The following is an 18,866-nucleotide window of genomic DNA, read 5'->3' on the forward strand; positions in this document are numbered from 1 at the left end:
ATGTCCCACGCACTCAGTAAACAGCAATACTAACACACGCTACCCACCAATGGGAGGGCAGGGTCTCCCCTCACAGGTATGGGGCTCCTGGTCCAGGAAGGCACCCTGTGAGCACGCTGCATGGACAGAGCGCTGCTTCACTGTCCAGGGGCTCCATGTGTTGTATAGACATTTCCCACCAAATCAGAAAATATTACTTTCCAGGAAAGAAGGAATGAGTGTTGGGCATGGTCCATGGTTTACAAGCAAAGCAGCTGAGCCCATGAGTGACCCAAGACCACCCAACAAGTGAGAAGGGAGACAAGAAGTTGGGGAGTTTCAGATTATGTACTTTCTCTGCTTTCTATCCAGAGTTTAGGACATTTGCTCTGGTGGGTGTTGTGGCTGCGCTTATTGGAAAGTGGGTCCGTTTATTATCCGTAAAGAGGATGCCTGGAACTCAGCCACAGAGGGCATCAGGAGAGGGTGCGAGGCGCCAGAGCAGTGCCACCCTTCCGGCCTTTCTCTGCGCTATTTCTGAGACTCTCGCTGCAGCGTGGCTGTACTTTCTCTGATGAGATAGATGGTCACTAGGGATTCTTTCATCGCAGATGGTTTGGGACCAGATCAATCACTGCACACTGAAGCTGCGCCAGTCGACGGGGCTGATGGAGTACTGCCTGGAGGTGATCAAGGAGAACGACCCCGCTGGGTTCCTCCAGGTGAGCTGGCTCCCGAAGACACCAGGCGGGCTCAGCTTCGTCCCTCCACCTCCACTGCCACCCTCCAAACTAGCTGAAGTTTTAAGGAGGTCCCCTCCACTGGCCTGGAGTTGAGTAAATTCTGCTTTGCTCAGTGATTCCAGGAGATGCAGGTTCTCAACTTGGCTCTGCCTCTCACTAGCTGTGACCCTGGTTCTGGTCAGGGTCAGATGTCATAATTTCTAGGGCCAAAATGCCATGCATTTACACTTTGACTTCCAGACACCCAATTCAACATTTTCCTCACAAATAGGAAAGGACAGTCTTTACCCAACAAGCTGGAAAGATTGCACAGGAAGCAGGGAGCTGGCAGGAGCGACACGGCTCATGACCTCCGTGAGCAGAGCCCTGCGGGCCTGGACAGATGACCACTGTGGCAGGGCACACCCCCGCAGCCAGGCTGGCTCGGAACAGGGCCACGATTCAGACAGGAGTTCAGTCCTCCGTCTGTGGGGAAAATGATGAGGCCCCTTGGGAACATGGGTGGCGGCTCTGCAGGACATGTGCAAGGCTCGCATGGACAGGACTTTCCAGCGGAGGAAGCAGAGCTGTGGGTGAGAAGCCCTGGACAGTTTGGAGCAGAAGAAGCTGTACAATTCAGAGGACATACCAGGGGGAGAGAGCTTCCAAATTCTGGGGATAAGGGAAAGGGGTTCTTCAGATCTTGCAACAAACTACCAGTTTGTTTCACTTTGCAAAGTACTAGGTCTAACAAAAGAGGTTTTATGAAGAATGCTTTTGTATACTTAAAAAGCATCATGTTTCACAAAAGGACTTTCTAATTTCTTTAAAACAGGCGCTCCTTTACATTTAACACAAGGCGCTTTCACAGTATGACTTGAACAACACCATGCATTTTCACTTGCCCAGTGTCACGCTGGCGGGTCATTGCCTCCCTGCCACAGCTTGAGCACGCACCCACTGAGCACAGCCCCTCCCGTCCCTGAGCGATGAGAGGGAGTCCCCACCCCCATGCCTCCCCCACCATGTGCTGCATGATTATTATTCCTTTGCAAACCGACACCCTAAACTCTGTGCTCCCTTTAAGATCTCAGATGCTCTGATCAAGCGTGTCCAGGTGTCTCAGGAGCAGTGGGTGAAAGGTGCCCTGGAACCGAAAGTGTCTGCAGAGTTTGACCTGACTTTGGACAGTGAGCCGCTGCTGCAAGCCATCCACCAGCTGGACTTCATTCAGATGAAATGTAGGGGTGAGCTGGGACTGGCCCAGTTCAGTCAATGCTTCTTTCAGAAGAGGCGTCCCCCCCGAGGGGGCAACTTAGTGCCACTGGAATACCTGTGATAGTGGAGGGCAGCAAAGTAGGGGGGGGGAGCGACGCCCATGCCACACACCTGCCTCAAGTCCCAGCTCAGCCGCCCACTAGCCAGGTGACCTAGGCCAGTAGCAGTCTGAGCCTGAGTGTTTTCATTTGAAAAAGAGGATCATTTGTTGATTCAGAGACAATTACAGGCCAGGCACTATGCCATGTAGGTGCTCAAGACACAGCCCAGAGCAAGTCTATAAATTCCCTCATAAAACTCAGCTGGTATTCTAGAGAAGACAGTAAATGAGACACAAACAAATCTAATAGAATGTCTGATAATGGCAGGTGCTACAAGAAGGTGCTTTTTGGGAAGGGGGCTTAAAGGGTATGTTGAGGTGAGGAGGAGGAGACAGATGCAACATAAGGGAAGAACATTTCAAGTGGCAGAGGGCTGGCAAGTACAAAGGTCCTGAGGCAGAAATAAGTTTTCTGTGTTCTGAGAAGAGCAAGAAGGTCAGAGGTGAGAACAGCGTGAACCAGGTGGAGGGTGGTAAGAGGTGAATTCAGAGAGCCATGGCAGACACAGGCAAAGGGTTAAGTAAACTTTGCAAAACTTGCCCAAGTTACAAAATTAGCCAGACCCAGAGTCCTGTTCTAAAGGCTGCCTCCCCAGCGGCATCAGGGTACATTCAGGAGAGAGAATAAGGCCATGTGGTTTTTTTAAACCAAACTATCAAAGGACTAAGCACCATACCTACAGAATCTGTGAACTCAAGAAAATCCTGACCTGTAAAATATATGGCCATTTTTAAACTAAAGAAAAAAACACATCTCTTGCACACCCCCTCACACAGCTTGCACCTGGGGGGAGGTTTAGACGTGCCACCTGCACCAGGTGTAAATGGGACACAATGCTGAGGGAGGAGCCTGGTGGGGGAGGATGGAGGGGTGCCTCTGGAAAGTGGGGCTGTGGAAGGAGGAGGCTTGGAACAGTTCCAGATGAGGGATGAGGCAGTGGGATGAGCCCACAGAGGAAGGGGGAGAGCCAGCGCAGGGCCTGGGGATGAAGAGAGGGCTCCTCCATGCTGCTAACCTGGGCTGGGGAGTCAGGCTGCGCTCAGCCAGCCTGGAGACCAAGTCACGCAGGGGCTGCACCAGCCAAACCATCAGCTGAAACCTGGAAGACAGTGAGTGCCCTAGTATTTGGCGCCAAATTGAAATCTGTAGTCTTTACAAAACTCAGGTTGCGATTTTCCCTTTAAAAATGTCAGTGTGGACTACACTGATTTCTGAAAGCTCCTGAGCCTGAACACAGCTGAGAACAAAACCATTCTCCCATCTCACCTCAGTAGGATGCATGACACGTCTGGTTCAAACCCCTGTTCCGTGGGCTCACTGTTCCATGCTCCAGGATTGCCCCTCCTTCCCGGACTTTAAAATGCTCCTGGCCAAAGGGTGAAGTGTGTCTTTGCCTTTCAACCGCCCCCCCGTCCCCCCCCAGCCCCAGCCCCAGCCCCCTCCCCCTATAAGCTGCATGACCAGCCAGCCCGCCTTGGGACTGGACTCCCCATCGAGGTGCGCTGGACAGGTCGGGAATGACCACAGGGTGGCCAGTGACGGAGCTCAGCCACGTTTCCTTCTGGGGCTGGGCCCCTGGGGCGGCGGAGGGGCCCCCCGCCCTCTGGCACAGGGGTTTGTGCTCTAAATCTCGGGTCTCTGTCACAGTGCCACCCGCCCCCCTGCTGCAGCTGGAGAAGTGCTGCACCCGCAACAACAGCGCCACACTGGCCTGGAGGACGCCGCCTCTCACCCACAGCCCCGCGGACGGCTACATCCTGGAGCTGGACGACGGCGACGGGGGGCAGTTCCGGGTGAGCCTAAGGCAGAGGCCGAGGCGAGGCCGTAGTGGCTCGCCCTGCCCCGGCCCTGGACCAGCCCGCGAGGCTGCCCTTAGCCCTGATGCCACCAGAGAGGTTATTGGCCGCAAGGATAGAGGGCGGGAAAGCTCTGGGCTTGTGGGAGATGGGCGTTGTCTACCAAGGGCTAGGTGGGGGCGGCCCAGCAGGCAGAGGTGGTGGTCACAGAGGAAATGCAGGACGCTTTTTCTGTGAAGACTGACACAGGTGAGCTGAGGTAAAGCTCAGAAAAGGTGTCACCTTGCACGGACCTACTGCCCAACTGACCCCTGCACTCCATCCACATTTATTCTTCAACACCCTCCCACATACCACTCCCCACACTTCCCAGCCCCCCAACGCTCCCTCACACCTTGTCTTGCCTGGTTCACTAATTATTTCACCTGGCAAGGCGCTCCACATGTGGAAGACACTTGATAAATGGCTGTTGGAATGGGGTGACCTTCTACATTCATGACCCCAGTGATGAGATATCAGGGGGACAATAAGGGCTCTGACCGAGCCAGAGATGCGTCTTCTACTCCCGCATCTGGTAGAAACCTTGGGACAGCCCTCCCCGCCCCCCCCCACCCAAAGCAGAACCCCTAATAGAACTTACCTCGAGATTTCACACAGTGAAGTTCAGGTTAGTGTCCGTTTGTTTTGTTGACATGAACACCAGGAAGCACAAACTCTATGAGTCTTCTTAAGAACACCTCCTTTCTGTCCCCAAAAACGACAAAATAAAGGTTCATTCTAACAAACCACTTCAACTATAACAATTCTTCTATTTCTTCTCCTGGGGAATTGCACCCACTTAACAAATCTTGCCAAAGGTCAATATTCCTTTTGTTTCTCTCAAAGGGACTTAGGCACTGTCCTGTCACTTGGGTTATACGAATCCCTCCAAGAACATGAAAGTTTGGGAAATAGGGCAGCACGCCCTTGGGAGTTGTGAGTGCGGGCAACCTAGGGAAGTGAGAAGATGAGGCGGCTTGAGACAGGAATGGTGGTCATTCACTGGGTCGAGAACCTCAGTCACGCCGGTTGTGCAAATGAGCTAAGAACTGACGTAGTTCCTCCACCAGGAACAGGAAAAGAGTCCATGTTTTTGAAGTGGGAAGGAAGAGAACACTGTTTGGAGGTGTCGAGAGAAGCAGCCACAGAGCTTAACTAAGGACAAGGCGTGACCACTAACAAAAACTCAATCCGAGGGCTAGGATTTATGAGGACCAGTGTGTTATACTGGGCTCTAAATGCAGACAGACCTGCATTTAAACGCTGGCTTCTAAGTGGGTTAACTGTGATCTTGGGCTAAATCCACTGTCTTTTCCAAGTCTCCTTATGAGTAAAATACAGAAAATAACGATATTGCAGGGTTGTGTGAGGACTAAAATAGCTATTGTTAATAACTTAGAAAAACAAACAAAGAGTAAGCCCCCTAAACAACCAGGCAGGAAAAGTGTTTTAGACAAACTAAGAGAGTGTAGTGACATAGGATAAGTGTAAGGAAAGGCTGAGCGTTGAGGGAAGTGAATAGGACAGGGTAGGTTGAGGTGAATGAGGAACAAAATAATCCCCAGAAAAGGCTCTTTGGGGTCCCATGCAGAAATGTTTCACCCCCTTGGGTGGCCAGGAAAAAAGCAGCTGGTGGGATGGGGCAAGTAGTGGAAGACACCAACCTCAGGGGTGGGAGAAGATGGGGAGGCATGGAGCACCCCACCTTTGGGTTCCAGCCCAAATCCACTTGACCCCACCTTTGGTCACACCCTTCTTCGGTCTGCCTTTTCCAATCACGTGTGATTACCCGCTTTTTAAAAAATATATATATGTATATTGGTTATTTTGTTTATTTAGATGCTTAGCTCACTTCTCTAGCTTGAATTCCCATTGAAACCAACAGTCCTTTCTTGCTCCAAAGGCGGGGGAAGTGGGGATTTCTGCACCATCCCCCTGGAGGTGTGGGTGCCCCTGGGCTCCTGAGTCCTGCCTGACAGGGCTGACACAAGCAGAGGCAGGACATTGTGGGGCTGCGTCCTGACTAGCTGCAGACCTGCGGTCCCTCCTTGCCTCCCTGGGACCCGTCCGTCATGCCTCACAGCCTCCGTCAGCCAATAGTGAGGGTTCGTGCCCAACCTGGACGTGGCCTGCGCCCCTGCCACCACTCATCCAAATTTCCTTACTCCGTGACTCTCGCACTTGTAATGGCAGCACGTTGCTAAGAGAAATTTTCCACATAACAGGCGTCTAATGAGCAGTTCCGGCTCTCTTTCAGGAGGTGTACGTCGGCAAGGAGACCCTGTGCACCATCGACGGTCTCCATTTCAACAGCACCTACAACGCCAGGGTCAAGGCTTTCAACTCCTCTGGTGTTGGGCCTTACAGTAAAACTGTGGTCCTGCAGACGTCTGATGGTGAGCACAGGCATCTCTCAGGGGCAGAGGCAGATTCAGGCACTAGGGCTGAGCTTCTAAAGGAGGAGCCCACATCTCCTCCCAGGGCCCAGGGGGAACACTACCCACTGCTTAAGATGGAGCAGTGGGGCAGTGGGGGAAATGAGGTGGCAGGGAAGTTGCCCGCCCCCGCCTGCTCTGTCCCTGCTCTGCTCACCTGGGCTCCTTGCCTGTACCTCCCTGGCCACAAACCAAAAAAAGACAGATATTCTTTCACCCCATTTGCTGGACCTGGGAAAGGACACTCGTAGATGAGAGCTTAGGAAGACTAAACTCCCACTTTGAGGGCTGAGAGGGTACAGGGCTCTGTACAGGGGACAGTTCCAGAGAAGAGAAGGCCACACTGACGCTTGGGTGCGACTCCTCGCAGCGGGAACCTGTCCCCGGGATGCCCAGCGCAGGAGCTCGGGGCTGATGGCTTCCACACCTAGCTGTGTCCCAGGCAACACGACCACGTCAATGTTCCATTGGATTTTGACCCTCTGAGTCAAAATAAAGAACAGTTCCCAAGAGAGTCTGTCCTGCTGCACCGGGCCCACCCTGCCCGGGCCCCAGGGCTCTGTCTGTTGCCATCACGTATCCCAGCATGTTCTCCGATTGCCCTGAGGAAAACACGATCCACTTCTGGATCATCTCCCAAGGATGACAGGAGCATTTGCTGTTCTCAAGGGTGCAGCTGCAATGCTCTCCTAACAATGCTGTGACCTGAGGGGTCATTTTATATACCATGAGGTTCACTCGCTTTCTGCCCCTAGGAGCCCACGGCCTAGAGCCAGGTATCCTTGCCCTATGCTTAGTGGACACAATTTTAGAGGAAGGGCCTCACTTCCCACACCAGAAGGCTTGGGAGAGCAGACAGGGCACCACCCAATGGGCTGTGAACCAGGAGAATGGAGCTTTGTGACTGGTCACATCACTTCCTCAGTGTCCCAAACCTCCCACCCACAAGGTGGGGCGTGAATATCTACTTCCTCTTTAACTCACAACTGTATGTGAAACCAAGACTCCCTGAAATGCATTTAGATGTGGGGTTTTGAGGCCAGAATGTCTGTGTTCCTTGGCAAGTTGGATTCATGGGATTGGGAAAGTGGATGAATGCAGATAAGGGAGTGCGTGTGCGTGAATCACACACCAGAACACGTGATGCTGGGTGCCAACTTCCTGACAGAGGTGAGTGAGCCTGTGTCTCAGCCCAGGTTAGAGACTGCCGGCAAATGCCATCCCCTGACCTGCTCTTCCTCCCTCCTTCCTTTCCAGTGGCCTGGTTCACCTTTGACCCCAACTCGGGGCACCGGGATATCATTTTATCCAATGACAACCAGACAGCCACCTGCAGCAGTTATGACGACCGGGTGGTGCTGGGCACGGCGGCGTTCTCCAAGGGCGTGCACTACTGGGAGCTGCACGTGGACCGCTATGACAACCACCCGGACCCCGCCTTCGGGGTGGCCAGGGCCAGTGTGGTCAAGGACATGATGCTCGGGAAGGACGACAAGGCCTGGGCCATGTACGTGGACAACAACCGCAGCTGGTTCATGCACTGCAACTCCCACACCAACAGGTGCGCTGCGGGCCCCGCCCACCCTCCTCACACCTGGGCTGTTTGGGGACAAGGGTCCCACAGGACCAGTGTTCCTTCTGCCATTAACAAGTTCGGGCATCAGGCATGCAGGGGAGGTGTGTTCAGCTACCTTGGTGTCGTTTCCGCGTAGAAGCGATCGGTGCCTGCAGCCCCAGTGACAGGGAGCAGCAGAGACTAGAATGGCAGCAAATAGGTTTCCAGGTCACTCAGCAAGTCACACGCCAAGGTTCCACTGGGTCCTTGTCTGTGCTTCTCTTCCTGGTTCTGCTCCACTTTCCTTCACATACAATCAGCCTGAGCTTCAGTCACTGCACAGCCAGTGGCCTCATGGCTGTGACCATGTGCCACAGAGGGAGTGGGTGCCATTGCCATGGCCAGTGATTTGCCTGGAGTGACCCCATTACACGGCCCTGCCTTGCATGGGCTTCACTCCTGGGCAGCACCCTCCGGCAGGGCAGGCCTAGGGGGCACTCACAGTGGATGGCTCTGTAAGGGTACCCTCGATGCTAACCCTGGGCCTGGTGTTACCAGGGTGGGAATAGGAAATTCAGATCCTGGGGAGATGGGCCCCCTCGGGTTGCACTGGGAAGAAGTCACAATGTCTGGGTTCCTCCAGGGACTTGAGCCATGTGGACGGGGTCTTCATGCAGCCCGCAGCCTCAACTGCAATGTGTAGAGACAGGGCGCCTGGGTCTCTCTCCTGGGACACAGAGAAAGCAGAGGCCCCACCCCCACCATAGCTCTCATTCTCTTTCTCCTTTCCTCCCACCCCAGGGGTTCTGTCCCCACATCTGGCATGTGGGAAGAGGTGGGGGGATGGAAAATCCTCAAAGCCAGCACTGGCCAAGGAACCCAGAAATGAAGCGCTATGGCCACCTGTAGCCACATCTTTGCTGTGGGGTCTCCCTCCTGGTCTGCTAAGGGCTATCACCCCAGCCAGGAGAGCTCAGGAGCCTCAAACAGCCAACCTCTGGGCAGAGTGGGCCCTGGAAGCTCTCTGTGCTCTGAGTCCACCTGCAGCACAGAGGCAGTGACCCCTATCTCCAGAGGCCTGGGGGAGGGGAGGCAGCTGTCCCTCTGCATCCTCTGCCTGGCCCTGCAGGCTGAGCGGGAGCTGGGCCTACCCCTGCCCCTGTTCATAGACCCAAAGAGGCCGAGTCCAGGCCCACCAGCTCCATGTCTGCTTAAGCCAACCAGCACCCAGATTGAGGTCTGCTGGTGGGAGTAACAGCCCGATGCATTTATTGAGTGCTTACTTTATGCCCTTGTGCCCGTAGGTATAGGAAGTACCTGACTTACATGTCCTATTGTTAAATCCATTTGCAGATGACGAGACCTAGGCTTTGAAAGGTTTAACGGCCTAATTAGTGGTGCTGCAGGGTTTCACTCAGAACCCCCGGTGGGCGGCTGTGTGAGGCCGGCGGCTGTGTGAGGCCGGGAGGCAGGAGGCCTGTGCTGGGGAGCGAAAGGCCTGGGGTGGAGCCTGCGCCGTGGCGGGAATCCCATTGTGCACCTCACACTGGTCACTACCGTCCCCCAGTGGTCAGTGTCCAAATAGCCAAGGCCCCTGGAGAGCGCTGTTCAGGATCCCTCCGCTCAGTGGATGTAAATTCCCGTCACCACAAAATGCAGTATCACCAACATTTATCAAGAGCCTCACAATTTCATTCTCACTGTGGGATGGCGACCCAGCAGGGGACTTGATTCCAGATTCAGCGCCCATCCCCTGCCATGTGCTGCCTTTCCAGATTCCAGAGATCCTTCTGGGAAGACGCCAAGCTGAAGTGGGTGGGTCTTTGCAAAGTCTCCCAACGGCCTGCTGTCAGCCTCTTCCATGGACTCAATAGTCGCTTGGCTAAAGCTGCAAAGGGCACCAAGTTAGTTCTTTTCCTTGACAGAAAGGAGCCTTCCCTACCCACGTTTCCCATTGGGACCTGCTCATCAAAACCCCAACCCTGGTATCCAGGTCCCAGATATTGTCGGGAAAGAAGGGGCTGAATAACCTGGTCCCACTAGGGTAAGGAACCTCACCCGTGTGCCCCTGACCAGGTGAGTACACTTTCAGAGGACTCATAGACCCAAAACAGCTGCCTGCACCACCCAGGTGCTGCGTTTTCCAGGTGAGGGTGTTCCTAGCCCCCTTTACGTCATTCTCCTGAGCCATCACTTACCTCCCAGGCCTGGTGTGGTAAGGGGCTCACTGGGGCTTCTCCCCCCAGGACGGAAGGCGGCGTGTGCAAAGGGGCCACGGTCGGCGTGCTGCTGGACCTGAATAAACACACTCTCACCTTCTTCATCAACGGGCAGCAGCAGGGCCCCACCGCCTTCAACCACGTGGACGGCGTCTTCATGCCGGCGCTCAGCCTCAATCGCAACGTGCAGGTGCGGAGCGCCCCCTGCAGGCCGGAGCCCGTCTGGCTCCTCCCCCGTGATGCCCCCGGAAGGCCACCTTAGGGTACCTGCGCAAAATGGGCCATAGAGCAAGCAGCTCGCCCAGGCGGAGAGCTTACCTATGACCCACCTAGGGCATTCCAGCAGAGGCTCTGGAGTGGCAGCTTGTGGAGAGGCAGTAGAACGGGGAGAGGATGGCAGGGAAATGCGTAATGTGGGAAAGCTGCTGCGGAGGCGTTAAGCAATTGGAGGAAGGTCAGTGCCCCTGCCCAGCTTGGACCCTGATGGCCAGGTGCATGCTGGGGCCTTCGGGGGAGGGGGTGCCAGCCCTCATGGCGTCGTCCTGTGGCTTTCCCCTGAGCAGAGAAAGAAGAGAGTTGGGAGAGATCAATCGTAAGGTCCTGCAAGTCCTCTCCTATTCCCTCTCACCTCCACACGAAGCAGGCAGGAAACTTGTCCTTTTAGAGCTTGGGGCTGGCCCGGTCCTAGTGGATGCGGTTTTAGGAGAGTGCTGACGGCTCAGGAGTTCCCGAAACGGCACAGAGACAAAATGGGAGCCCAGTGAGGGTGTGAGGGAGCTAGACGACGTGCACGCACCTTCCTTTGCCTGCAGCGGAGTCCTCCTCTCCCGGGAGTAGTGGGAAAGGGGCAGAGTGCTGCTCTGTGGTGCCCATGGCTCTGAATATTGATGGGTTACCGCAATCAATTAGTGATTGATTTGTACCCTCACTCATTTGCAAAAGGGTGTTGAGGCAGCCTGAAATGCAGGGTATTATTGCACAGGGTTAATAGAACCGATGTAGGAAAGGAGAGAGGACCTGGGAAGAAAACAGAAGCAAATATCCACCCAGGAGGACCTGAGGCTGGGGCCCCAGGCTGCAGGGGGTGGGGGAGCCTGATTCTAAGGAGAGGTGCAGACCCGCTGCGGGGGCAAACTCCTTAGACTAGTGATGTGAGCAACATCGTAAACAGCAGGCCCCACAACACAGAGAAGCTGCTGCCCTGTGACCCCCAGCGCGCAGGGGGTCACGTGTGGCTGCCGTGTTGTCTGGCACTCAGGGCATGGTGGTGACCTCTCTACCTTCACTCATCTTGTCTTCTTTTCCAGGTCACCCTGCACACAGGACTGGAAGTGCCAACAAACCTGGGGCAGCCGAAGCTGTCAGTCAACTAGCGCCCAGCTCAGCTCTACACGGCGTCTGGGAGAAGCCCACCACCCCTGACTACACTCAGTAAGCACGAGGGCAAGACGACCATGTCACGGTGTGACCCAGGAGCCACTGAGTATCTTAAAGACGTGTTTTCTTTGGGGAACAGACAATGGGTCTGCCAGCCAAGCCTGCTGAGGCCACTGTTGGCAGTGAACATGGGTGTGTGTTTTCCTTTTTTTCCCACCTGGACGGCTCACATACTCGTGAAGAAAGACCTTTCTCGAGGGAGTGAGATAGCTTCGGGGTTTGTGGTGTTGTTTCCTGCCATCTGTTTTCAAAGCTTGTCTTTTGGGGAGGAGCGTGAGAGGAGGGCAGACTCTGTGACTGGCTTCCCAAGAACAGAAGGCAGGAGACTCTTAGAACCCCATGTCCCGAGGGTCCACCCTTTGCTGGTGTCACTCCTTCAGAGTCCCAAGGTTGCGAGTTCCCATTTTTGTCAGGAGAAGTTCTCCTTTAGCTCTTTGGTCCTGGAGGCTTCAGTACGGTCTGCCACTTGCAGACCTAACCCAGGATCCACAGAAAGGGGCGCTAATCATTCATCTTTGCCTCTTACTGAACTGTTGAGAACCTTTTAAAATGGTTTCTTCAGGTCATTCCTCTTTCTCTCTCTCTCTCTCTCTCTCTCTCTCTCTCTCTCTCTCTCCTCGATTGTCAGCTAAAATTAATTCACTCAGTTCTCAGTTCTTAAACACAAAAGAAAGCACTGGAATTGGAATTGGAATGATTATGTGACAAGGCCCCACCTGCTGGTGGCTTTTTTTCTGGAACTAGCTCCCCAAAAGGTCACCTGCAGACCTATCTGAGTTGTTCTTCTGAGCTGTGCCATGCTCAGACTCAGAGCATACAAGACGGGGGACCCTGGGAGTCTCTTAGGGAGAGTGCACCTTTGCTTTGAGACCCACCCTACTGTCATCATGAGAGCATCGTGAAAGCAAGACGGGACCCCGAAGGTGGCAGGATGTCTGAAGGGACAGGAAGTAGATAGCAATATTATGTTCCTTGTCACCCAGCTTCCCAGCACGAGCCTGGGGTGAGCCCTCCCCTCCTTGCTGGGAATACTACCTTCTCCCCTGAGATCCACGTTGAGTCGTGTCCATCTCTCGGAAAGACAGCTCGTCCACAGGTCTGAGCCTAGAGCCGGCTGTGGTCCTGTCCCCAGAGCACCTTTCTCCTCCTGCACCCCCTTCTTCCTTGTTACCTGCCACCTCCATCACCATCTGGTAGCAAACCTTTCTCTCTCCTTTTTACAAGAATATATTTTATCAAGCATTTTATTTGTGAGGTTGAGGAGTACCTTATAAAACTGAGCCCGTAAACCGGCACCAACTGTGTTTACTTGCTTCTAGCTGCTTGTTTAGACACTGCACTTGCTTTCTGAGTGACCCACCAGTGCTGTGCAGGTCCTACCCTCTATTCAGCAGATCCGACAATCCTACCTCGAAGCCTGGGCCGCAAGGCTGCCTTGTCTGGCTGTCCACAGGAGTGGCCAGCTGGGCCAGCTGCCCGGTGGCTTCAGGAGCTGTCTGGTGCTGTGTTTAAGCCTTGCCCACCGAGGTCCTGGCACCCAGGGCCGCCCTGGGCTGCCACATGTCCTCATCTGTGCAGCTGCCTCTCTCTTCTCTGTTTCCATGTCCCTTAGTTTCACTCCCTAGCCAACGCTCTGGGTGGACTCGGCTTGGAGGGTTGGGGAGATTCCTGAAGATTGGAGGACACAGCGGAACTCTGGCTTTCTGGGGCCGAGGAAGCCATGACTGGCAGGTCCAGGTGCATCAGCGTTGGGAAATGTCTTGTCTTTTGGAAAAGATGAGGCCACAACCGAGGCAGTCACATAGCTGCTGGGAAGGCGGGCTAGACAGGGCTGCCTGGCAGAAGAGACTTCTTACAGTGGGATCTGGATGAAAGTTTGGGGAGCTCCCAGAATCCTCGCAGCCAGGGTCACCAGGTAGGCCTGGCCTGCGCCTTTGGACAGGCGCTGCTCGAGCTCAGCCTGAACTTGGTGTCACCCTCAGGATCTAGGTCAGATGGAGAAGTGGAAAAGGGAGAAGGGAAATTCCCACAATTTCAGGTGGCCTCTTTAGGGAGAAAATTACCTAGAGTTAGAGAGAAGCCACCGAAACTCCCTATTGTCCCCCCGTCCCCCCACCAAGCGATCAGCAGTCCCCTGTGGGTGCCAGAGTGGGCATGATTCTACCTTCTCTGAAGCCTCCAGGAGCCCAGAAGCAATACGGCTGATACCAGGGACCATGGCAGGCCGTCCTACAGCCATCTCTCCTGTCTTCAGCACAAAACACTTTTCAGGGACAAGAATGGACCTAAGAGAGAAGGCAGGTCCATCCACACACTTGTGTTTTAAAGGATCAGTGACACAGAGCAGGAATGCATCAGCTCCTTGTGGCCTTATGTCACCCTCCCAGGAAGCCACGGGCCGTGGTATCTCATCTACCATCGAATTTCCTGTTCCTTTACAACATGGTGACAGTTTTGTACATAAAAGTTATATCAAGATGATGCTTTTGTTGGGCTGACTGAGGAATAAGTTGGTGTTCACCTATCAAGCAGTTTCAGTGAGAAGGGAATTCAGTGATTGGAAATGTCCGTTTCCACTGCCTTGTAAATAACGCCTCTGTGATGTGGTTCTGCAGTTTGTTCTTTGCTGGTGAGCAAGTTTGGTCAGTCTGGCTTTCCTTTTAGAATTAATCTCTTAAAAGTTTCCAAAAGCATCTCATTGCATAGCCTCCTAGCTCCTAATTCAAAGCAAGGCAGTCCACACAGCCCTGCTTTCCCCCTTTCTGCCCAATATAATGATCCCAATTCAAGCGACATCAGTAATTGTGTCCCACAGAGGAACTGACCTATACAACTGTATGTAGTTGGAGGCTGACTCCTTAGCCCTGTGTGAGGTTTGTAGTTGTGACAGTGCCCCCCAGCGCCCATGGCCACTGCCCCCCAGCACCCAGTGCCCCCCAGCTCCCAACCACGGTGGTGAGGGCCATCTTTCCAGAGTGAGCCTGGGCCAAAATGGTGCTTACTAGGGCCCTGGGCACAGGCCGTGTGTTCTCCTTGTTCTTTGTGGCCCTGCGTCTACCGCCCAGAACACTCTCAGGAAAGCATTACAATGCAGGACCTAGGTGTACTTTCTCCAGGTGTATTTACATTTCAGCCTTAATTCTAATTGCAAGTGAAAGGCTTGGACCCCTGTGAAGACCTGTTTCAGGCTCCTAGATGAAGCTGCTGCTGGTGCCATGGCCACCAGCTGGCTGTGAGATGTTGAGGGCGGGTCAAGTCCTTGGGGGACTCTACGTGTGTTTACAAGGAACGTGGATGACACTAGGCTTTGTCACCCTCCACACAATTGATATTTTGGGGTTGGTGATTCTCTGTGGTGGGGGTGTCCTGTGCACTGTAGGGTGTTTGGCCACCTCCCTGGCTCCACCCACTAGATGCCAGTATCAAGCCCCAAGCTCTGGGGCGGGAGGTGATGGGGCCACGCACACCCGCCAGCCTGGCAGGCCTCACTTTGCATTCGCTGAGGTGCCCTCAGCCCCCACCCCATTCTGGAGGTGCCCCCAGCCCCCACCCCATTCTGGAGGTGCCCCCAGCCCCCACCCCATTCCTAGAAACAAGACTCCATCTTCCTCTGGCACTTTTGACTGAAAGCAGCAGAAATTTCTTAATGGGCCTGTGGTCTTTCACTGGTTAAAATCTAACCAGATGTCCTTAGTAGATATTTAAGGTCTGTGCTGGCCCTGGGAAACCTCAGGACTCCTGCAAGTGGACTAAGCCTGTAGCTCTTTTCATTGGTCACATTCCTGGGCAGTTCCTCCTTGAGGAGAAAGGGATCCTGGCAGCTTTAATGTTAAATGGGCAGTAAAATAGATGAGGATGCATGGATGAGACTCCACGTTCAGCCCTCGGAAACTCACCTTTAACCTGCTTTGATACGGGTTGGGGTACGGGTGAGGGCAGATCTCTCAAATCTTTCTGTGCCTCAGTATCCCCGCTTGAAAATGGGCCTACTCATATGAACCTACCTCCTCTGCTGTATTGTGAGGATTATAGAATAACACTTTTTAAAGAAAAAATAGTGTAGTCTTTCATCTATGGAGTCTAGGCTAATGGTTCACTCTCAATGGATCAAGCCTGTGTGGTGACTTTCCAGCCTGTTCTCTGACCACAGTGTCTTCCATCCAAGCCTCTTATGACCATATTGATTACACAGCTGCCTGGCCTTGAGGGGGCACAATTGGCTTTCTATGGCCCATAGAAAGCAACCCCAGAAGTCCCCATTCCCATGAGGCCTGTTCAAATGGCCTCTTTGCACAAAGTGCTGCATGCAGGCCACGTGTCAGCATTCCCATTATTAGTCCCAAAGGTGTCTGCGTTTTAAATGTGGAAAGAGATGGACCCCACTTTCTGACTCCTTGTTTACCTTAAGTTCCAGAATCTAAGGGGCCCCCCCACCCATAGTGTCTCCTTTGTTTCCAACGATCTCTTTGTTTCCAACGATCTCGGCAGAGGGAGCGGCTTTGAAAACCAGCGCCTGACAGTAGGTGATGAGAGACTGAACCGCAGTGCAGGAGGCTCGCTGGGCGAAAGGGTGAAGCGGCTGATGGCCGTCTGTGCAAGTAGGTCCCGGCTTCTCCACGGACGGTGGGGACTCCAGTCAGAAACAGGGGCTGGGGGTTGAGAGCTACATGGGGGGCTTGTTCGGAGCACTGGCTTCTCTCGGAGGGTGTCGCTCTCTACGGGCCAGTCCTGGGCAAGACCTGGAGCCCCTGGGTGCACGAGGTGGGTCCTGCTCACCAGACCAGGAGCTCAGGATGGCTCTGAAGATCCAAAACCAGCTCTGGGTTAGGAACAGTGATGGCTGTGGCCGTGGAAGCAGGAGCATGGCGGGTGCTTCCTGGGTGAGACAAGCTGCCACTGCTGGGGGGGGGGGGGCGGTACTGGACACCCCAGCCCCAGACTTTCTGTACCAAAAGCAAGTGCAGGGTGAGCAAAGCAGAAAATATTAGATGCATGGTGTAGAATTTCTGATTTCGCACTGAACTGTTGTATTAAGCATGAAAGGTGTTTGTTTAACGTTGGCAAAGGAATTTAAAAAGTAACAAAAAGCTTCGTGTCCTTGTTTTGGCTGTTGACAGAGCTTCCATTTACCTGCCTTTCTTTACCTGTTTTCTCCCTCCCCCAACCCCTCCTCCATCGCATCCACTTTCTGTCACTCATTCGTATTTGGTGGCAGCTCTTGGTCCTGTTGGTGTTCATGTTCCACTGGAAACACGGAGGGGGTGTGGAGGCAGGCAAGGAGTTTTTTCTAATTTTTGTATTGGTATCCACAAGCCTTTGTATTTTTTGGATTGCAAACACTGTGTTTTCTGGTCTATGGGGGTTGGTTGAACTTTGTGTATTGCCTTTTGGAAAACCTGAGTTTTACCACAGTCTTAAGCAGGTTTGAAATAAATTCTTTTGACACTGCCAACAACTGAAAGACAAGGCATGGTCTGTAATCACTGCTCAGCGGCCAGGTCTGCCTTTCCCAAACTGGCCGTGACTCCAACTGGACGGGGCACAGGCTGCTTAAGTGGGAGGCCACCCTGCCTCTTGACCAGAGGGCCTGCGTGTGGTCAGGTGCCAGGGTCACTGTGGTTGTGTGACATGTGCCAGGAAACCTTGAGGGGATTACACGACTCTAAATTATAAAGTGCCATCTCAGACAGTGGGAGTTCATGGATTCCTTTTTGCAAGAGATGGTAAGGCTGGAAATTGACAACAGTGAACATATGGTTATGATAAATTCAGGAATAAAAATGGATCATGGGTTACAAGAGGAAGCTGAGATTTGGGGAAAACGTCTTAAGTAACCCAGGAGCATCAGGGAGCCTAAGCCGCCCCTCCAGCCAGACTGAGCCTGCGTGTCTGACCTGAAAACCGTCCTGGTTGCGGTCCTCAAACTGTGATCCACAGGAGCAGCCATCTCCAAGTCCTGGCAGTCCGGGCACTGGCCTCACGGCAGTTCCCTGCATTTACTGAGTGGGTTACTGATGGTGGGGGCGGGGAACGTTGCAGGCCTGAGGTTAGAGCGCAGGCGTCTGAGGTTAGCAGTTACGCTTGGGGGCCACACAGAAGGAAGCAGAATTGGGCCGGAGGAGATGTCAGGCTGTGATGCGGAGGCCTCGGCCACCTCAGCTCTGGAGTTGTCCCAAGGTGGGATGTAAGCACTGGGCTTTCATGGCCCCACGTCATTCACCCATCTCACCTGAGCAAGGGGGAGGCAGTCTCTGAAGGGGGCTAACGGCTGAAGGCTTTGTCCTCAGCACTCTCAGCACTGAGAGAGGAAGTCCTTATTCCTGAATGGGGACCTGAGGGGGACATCACAGCATCCACCACAGGCCACCCCTGCATGGCAGATCAGTCTGTGCTCCACTCAGCTTTGCAGAGCAGCTGTTCCAGAATTCCCATGGGGACAAACTGCATTCCTTCTGCTGTAGCTGGTGTGGAGTTGTCACTGACAGGACACCCACTGCCTCCTCTCCTCGTCCCTCTGGCTGGACCCCTCGCCTTCACCTTGCACCTCTGCTAATCGTGACCCAGACCTCCAGGTGGGGGCGTCTGATCCTCAGCTCCCCGGGCTCTGCTCATTCCCGGGCTGCTGCATGTCTGTTTACCATCAAAACTGGGCAAAGGGAGTATCAGGGGCCTGTGTGGCTGCCTGGGCGCAGGTTCCTCCCTGCCCCCCGGCATGACAGCAGCCCTACCTTGTCCTGAGGTCAGGGTCCATCACACCAGCAAGGTGGTGGCTCTTCGTGCCCAGACGACGTCTTTGGTTCAGTGGGACACATGCTGGGTTCTCTGCTTCTCACTTTGGGAAGCAGGGTCTCTAGGGCCACAGGGCCAAACTGTGGGGACGGTATCACAAGCTCCCTAATAGGTTCATAGGGTAATGGTAGGTGGCTGTGTTGTGTGGGGTAAGGACTGATCCTCGCGGGGTGACCAAGCCCGGGAAGAAAGCCCTGCAAAGGGGGACAGCGGTCTGAAGACAGTGAGGGAACACGACCAGTACATGGAAGTCCCGGCTCCTCCCTTGGTGGCTTGTCGGGAATCTCAGTCAAAACACCCTCCTTTGGTGACTGCTCTTCACTGTGGCTTCTCGCTGCTGCTAACCTTGCTGGAGGAAACTATCAATGGGGAAATTAAAAGCATGGTCTTAAGCCTGCTCTTCAGTCCTGAGAGCACAGCTCGCTTTGTGAGCGCCCAGTGCTCTTTCAACATTCCTCAGCAACTATAGGTGAAACAGAATTCTCCAAGCATTTGTGCCGGGAATGTGCATGCTCT

The 18,866-nt window shown here is 53.9% G+C and overlaps 1 protein-coding gene across 2 annotated transcripts in view; it reads left to right on the forward strand.

The window, feature by feature from the left end:
- The window catches only part of TRIM67 (tripartite motif containing 67), a 48,841-nt gene extending 31,825 nt beyond the window's left edge, over positions 1 to 17,016 (forward strand). The window contains exons 4-10 of one of the 2 annotated variants that reach the window (XM_019757376.3): positions 591 to 701; positions 1,789 to 1,948; positions 3,728 to 3,873; positions 6,173 to 6,311; positions 7,608 to 7,911; positions 10,152 to 10,314; positions 11,432 to 17,016. In XM_019757376.3, coding sequence (XP_019612935.3) covers positions 591 to 701; positions 1,789 to 1,948; positions 3,728 to 3,873; positions 6,173 to 6,311; positions 7,608 to 7,911; positions 10,152 to 10,314; positions 11,432 to 11,497 — 1,089 coding nt within the window. In that variant the 3' untranslated portion in view covers positions 11,498 to 17,016. The remainder of the gene's footprint in view (positions 1 to 590; positions 702 to 1,788; positions 1,949 to 3,727; positions 3,874 to 6,172; positions 6,312 to 7,607; positions 7,912 to 10,151; positions 10,315 to 11,431) is intronic. The other variant, XM_019757377.3, reaches the window with a different exon arrangement.
- The last annotated feature ends 1,850 nt before the right edge of the window (positions 17,017 to 18,866 follow it).

The sequence above is a fragment of the Rhinolophus sinicus genome, chromosome 6 (assembly GCF_057876585.1).
Source record: "Rhinolophus sinicus isolate RSI-liver-muscle chromosome 6, RSI-T2T, whole genome shotgun sequence".
NCBI classification, from domain to species: Eukaryota; Metazoa; Chordata; class Mammalia; order Chiroptera; family Rhinolophidae; genus Rhinolophus; species Rhinolophus sinicus.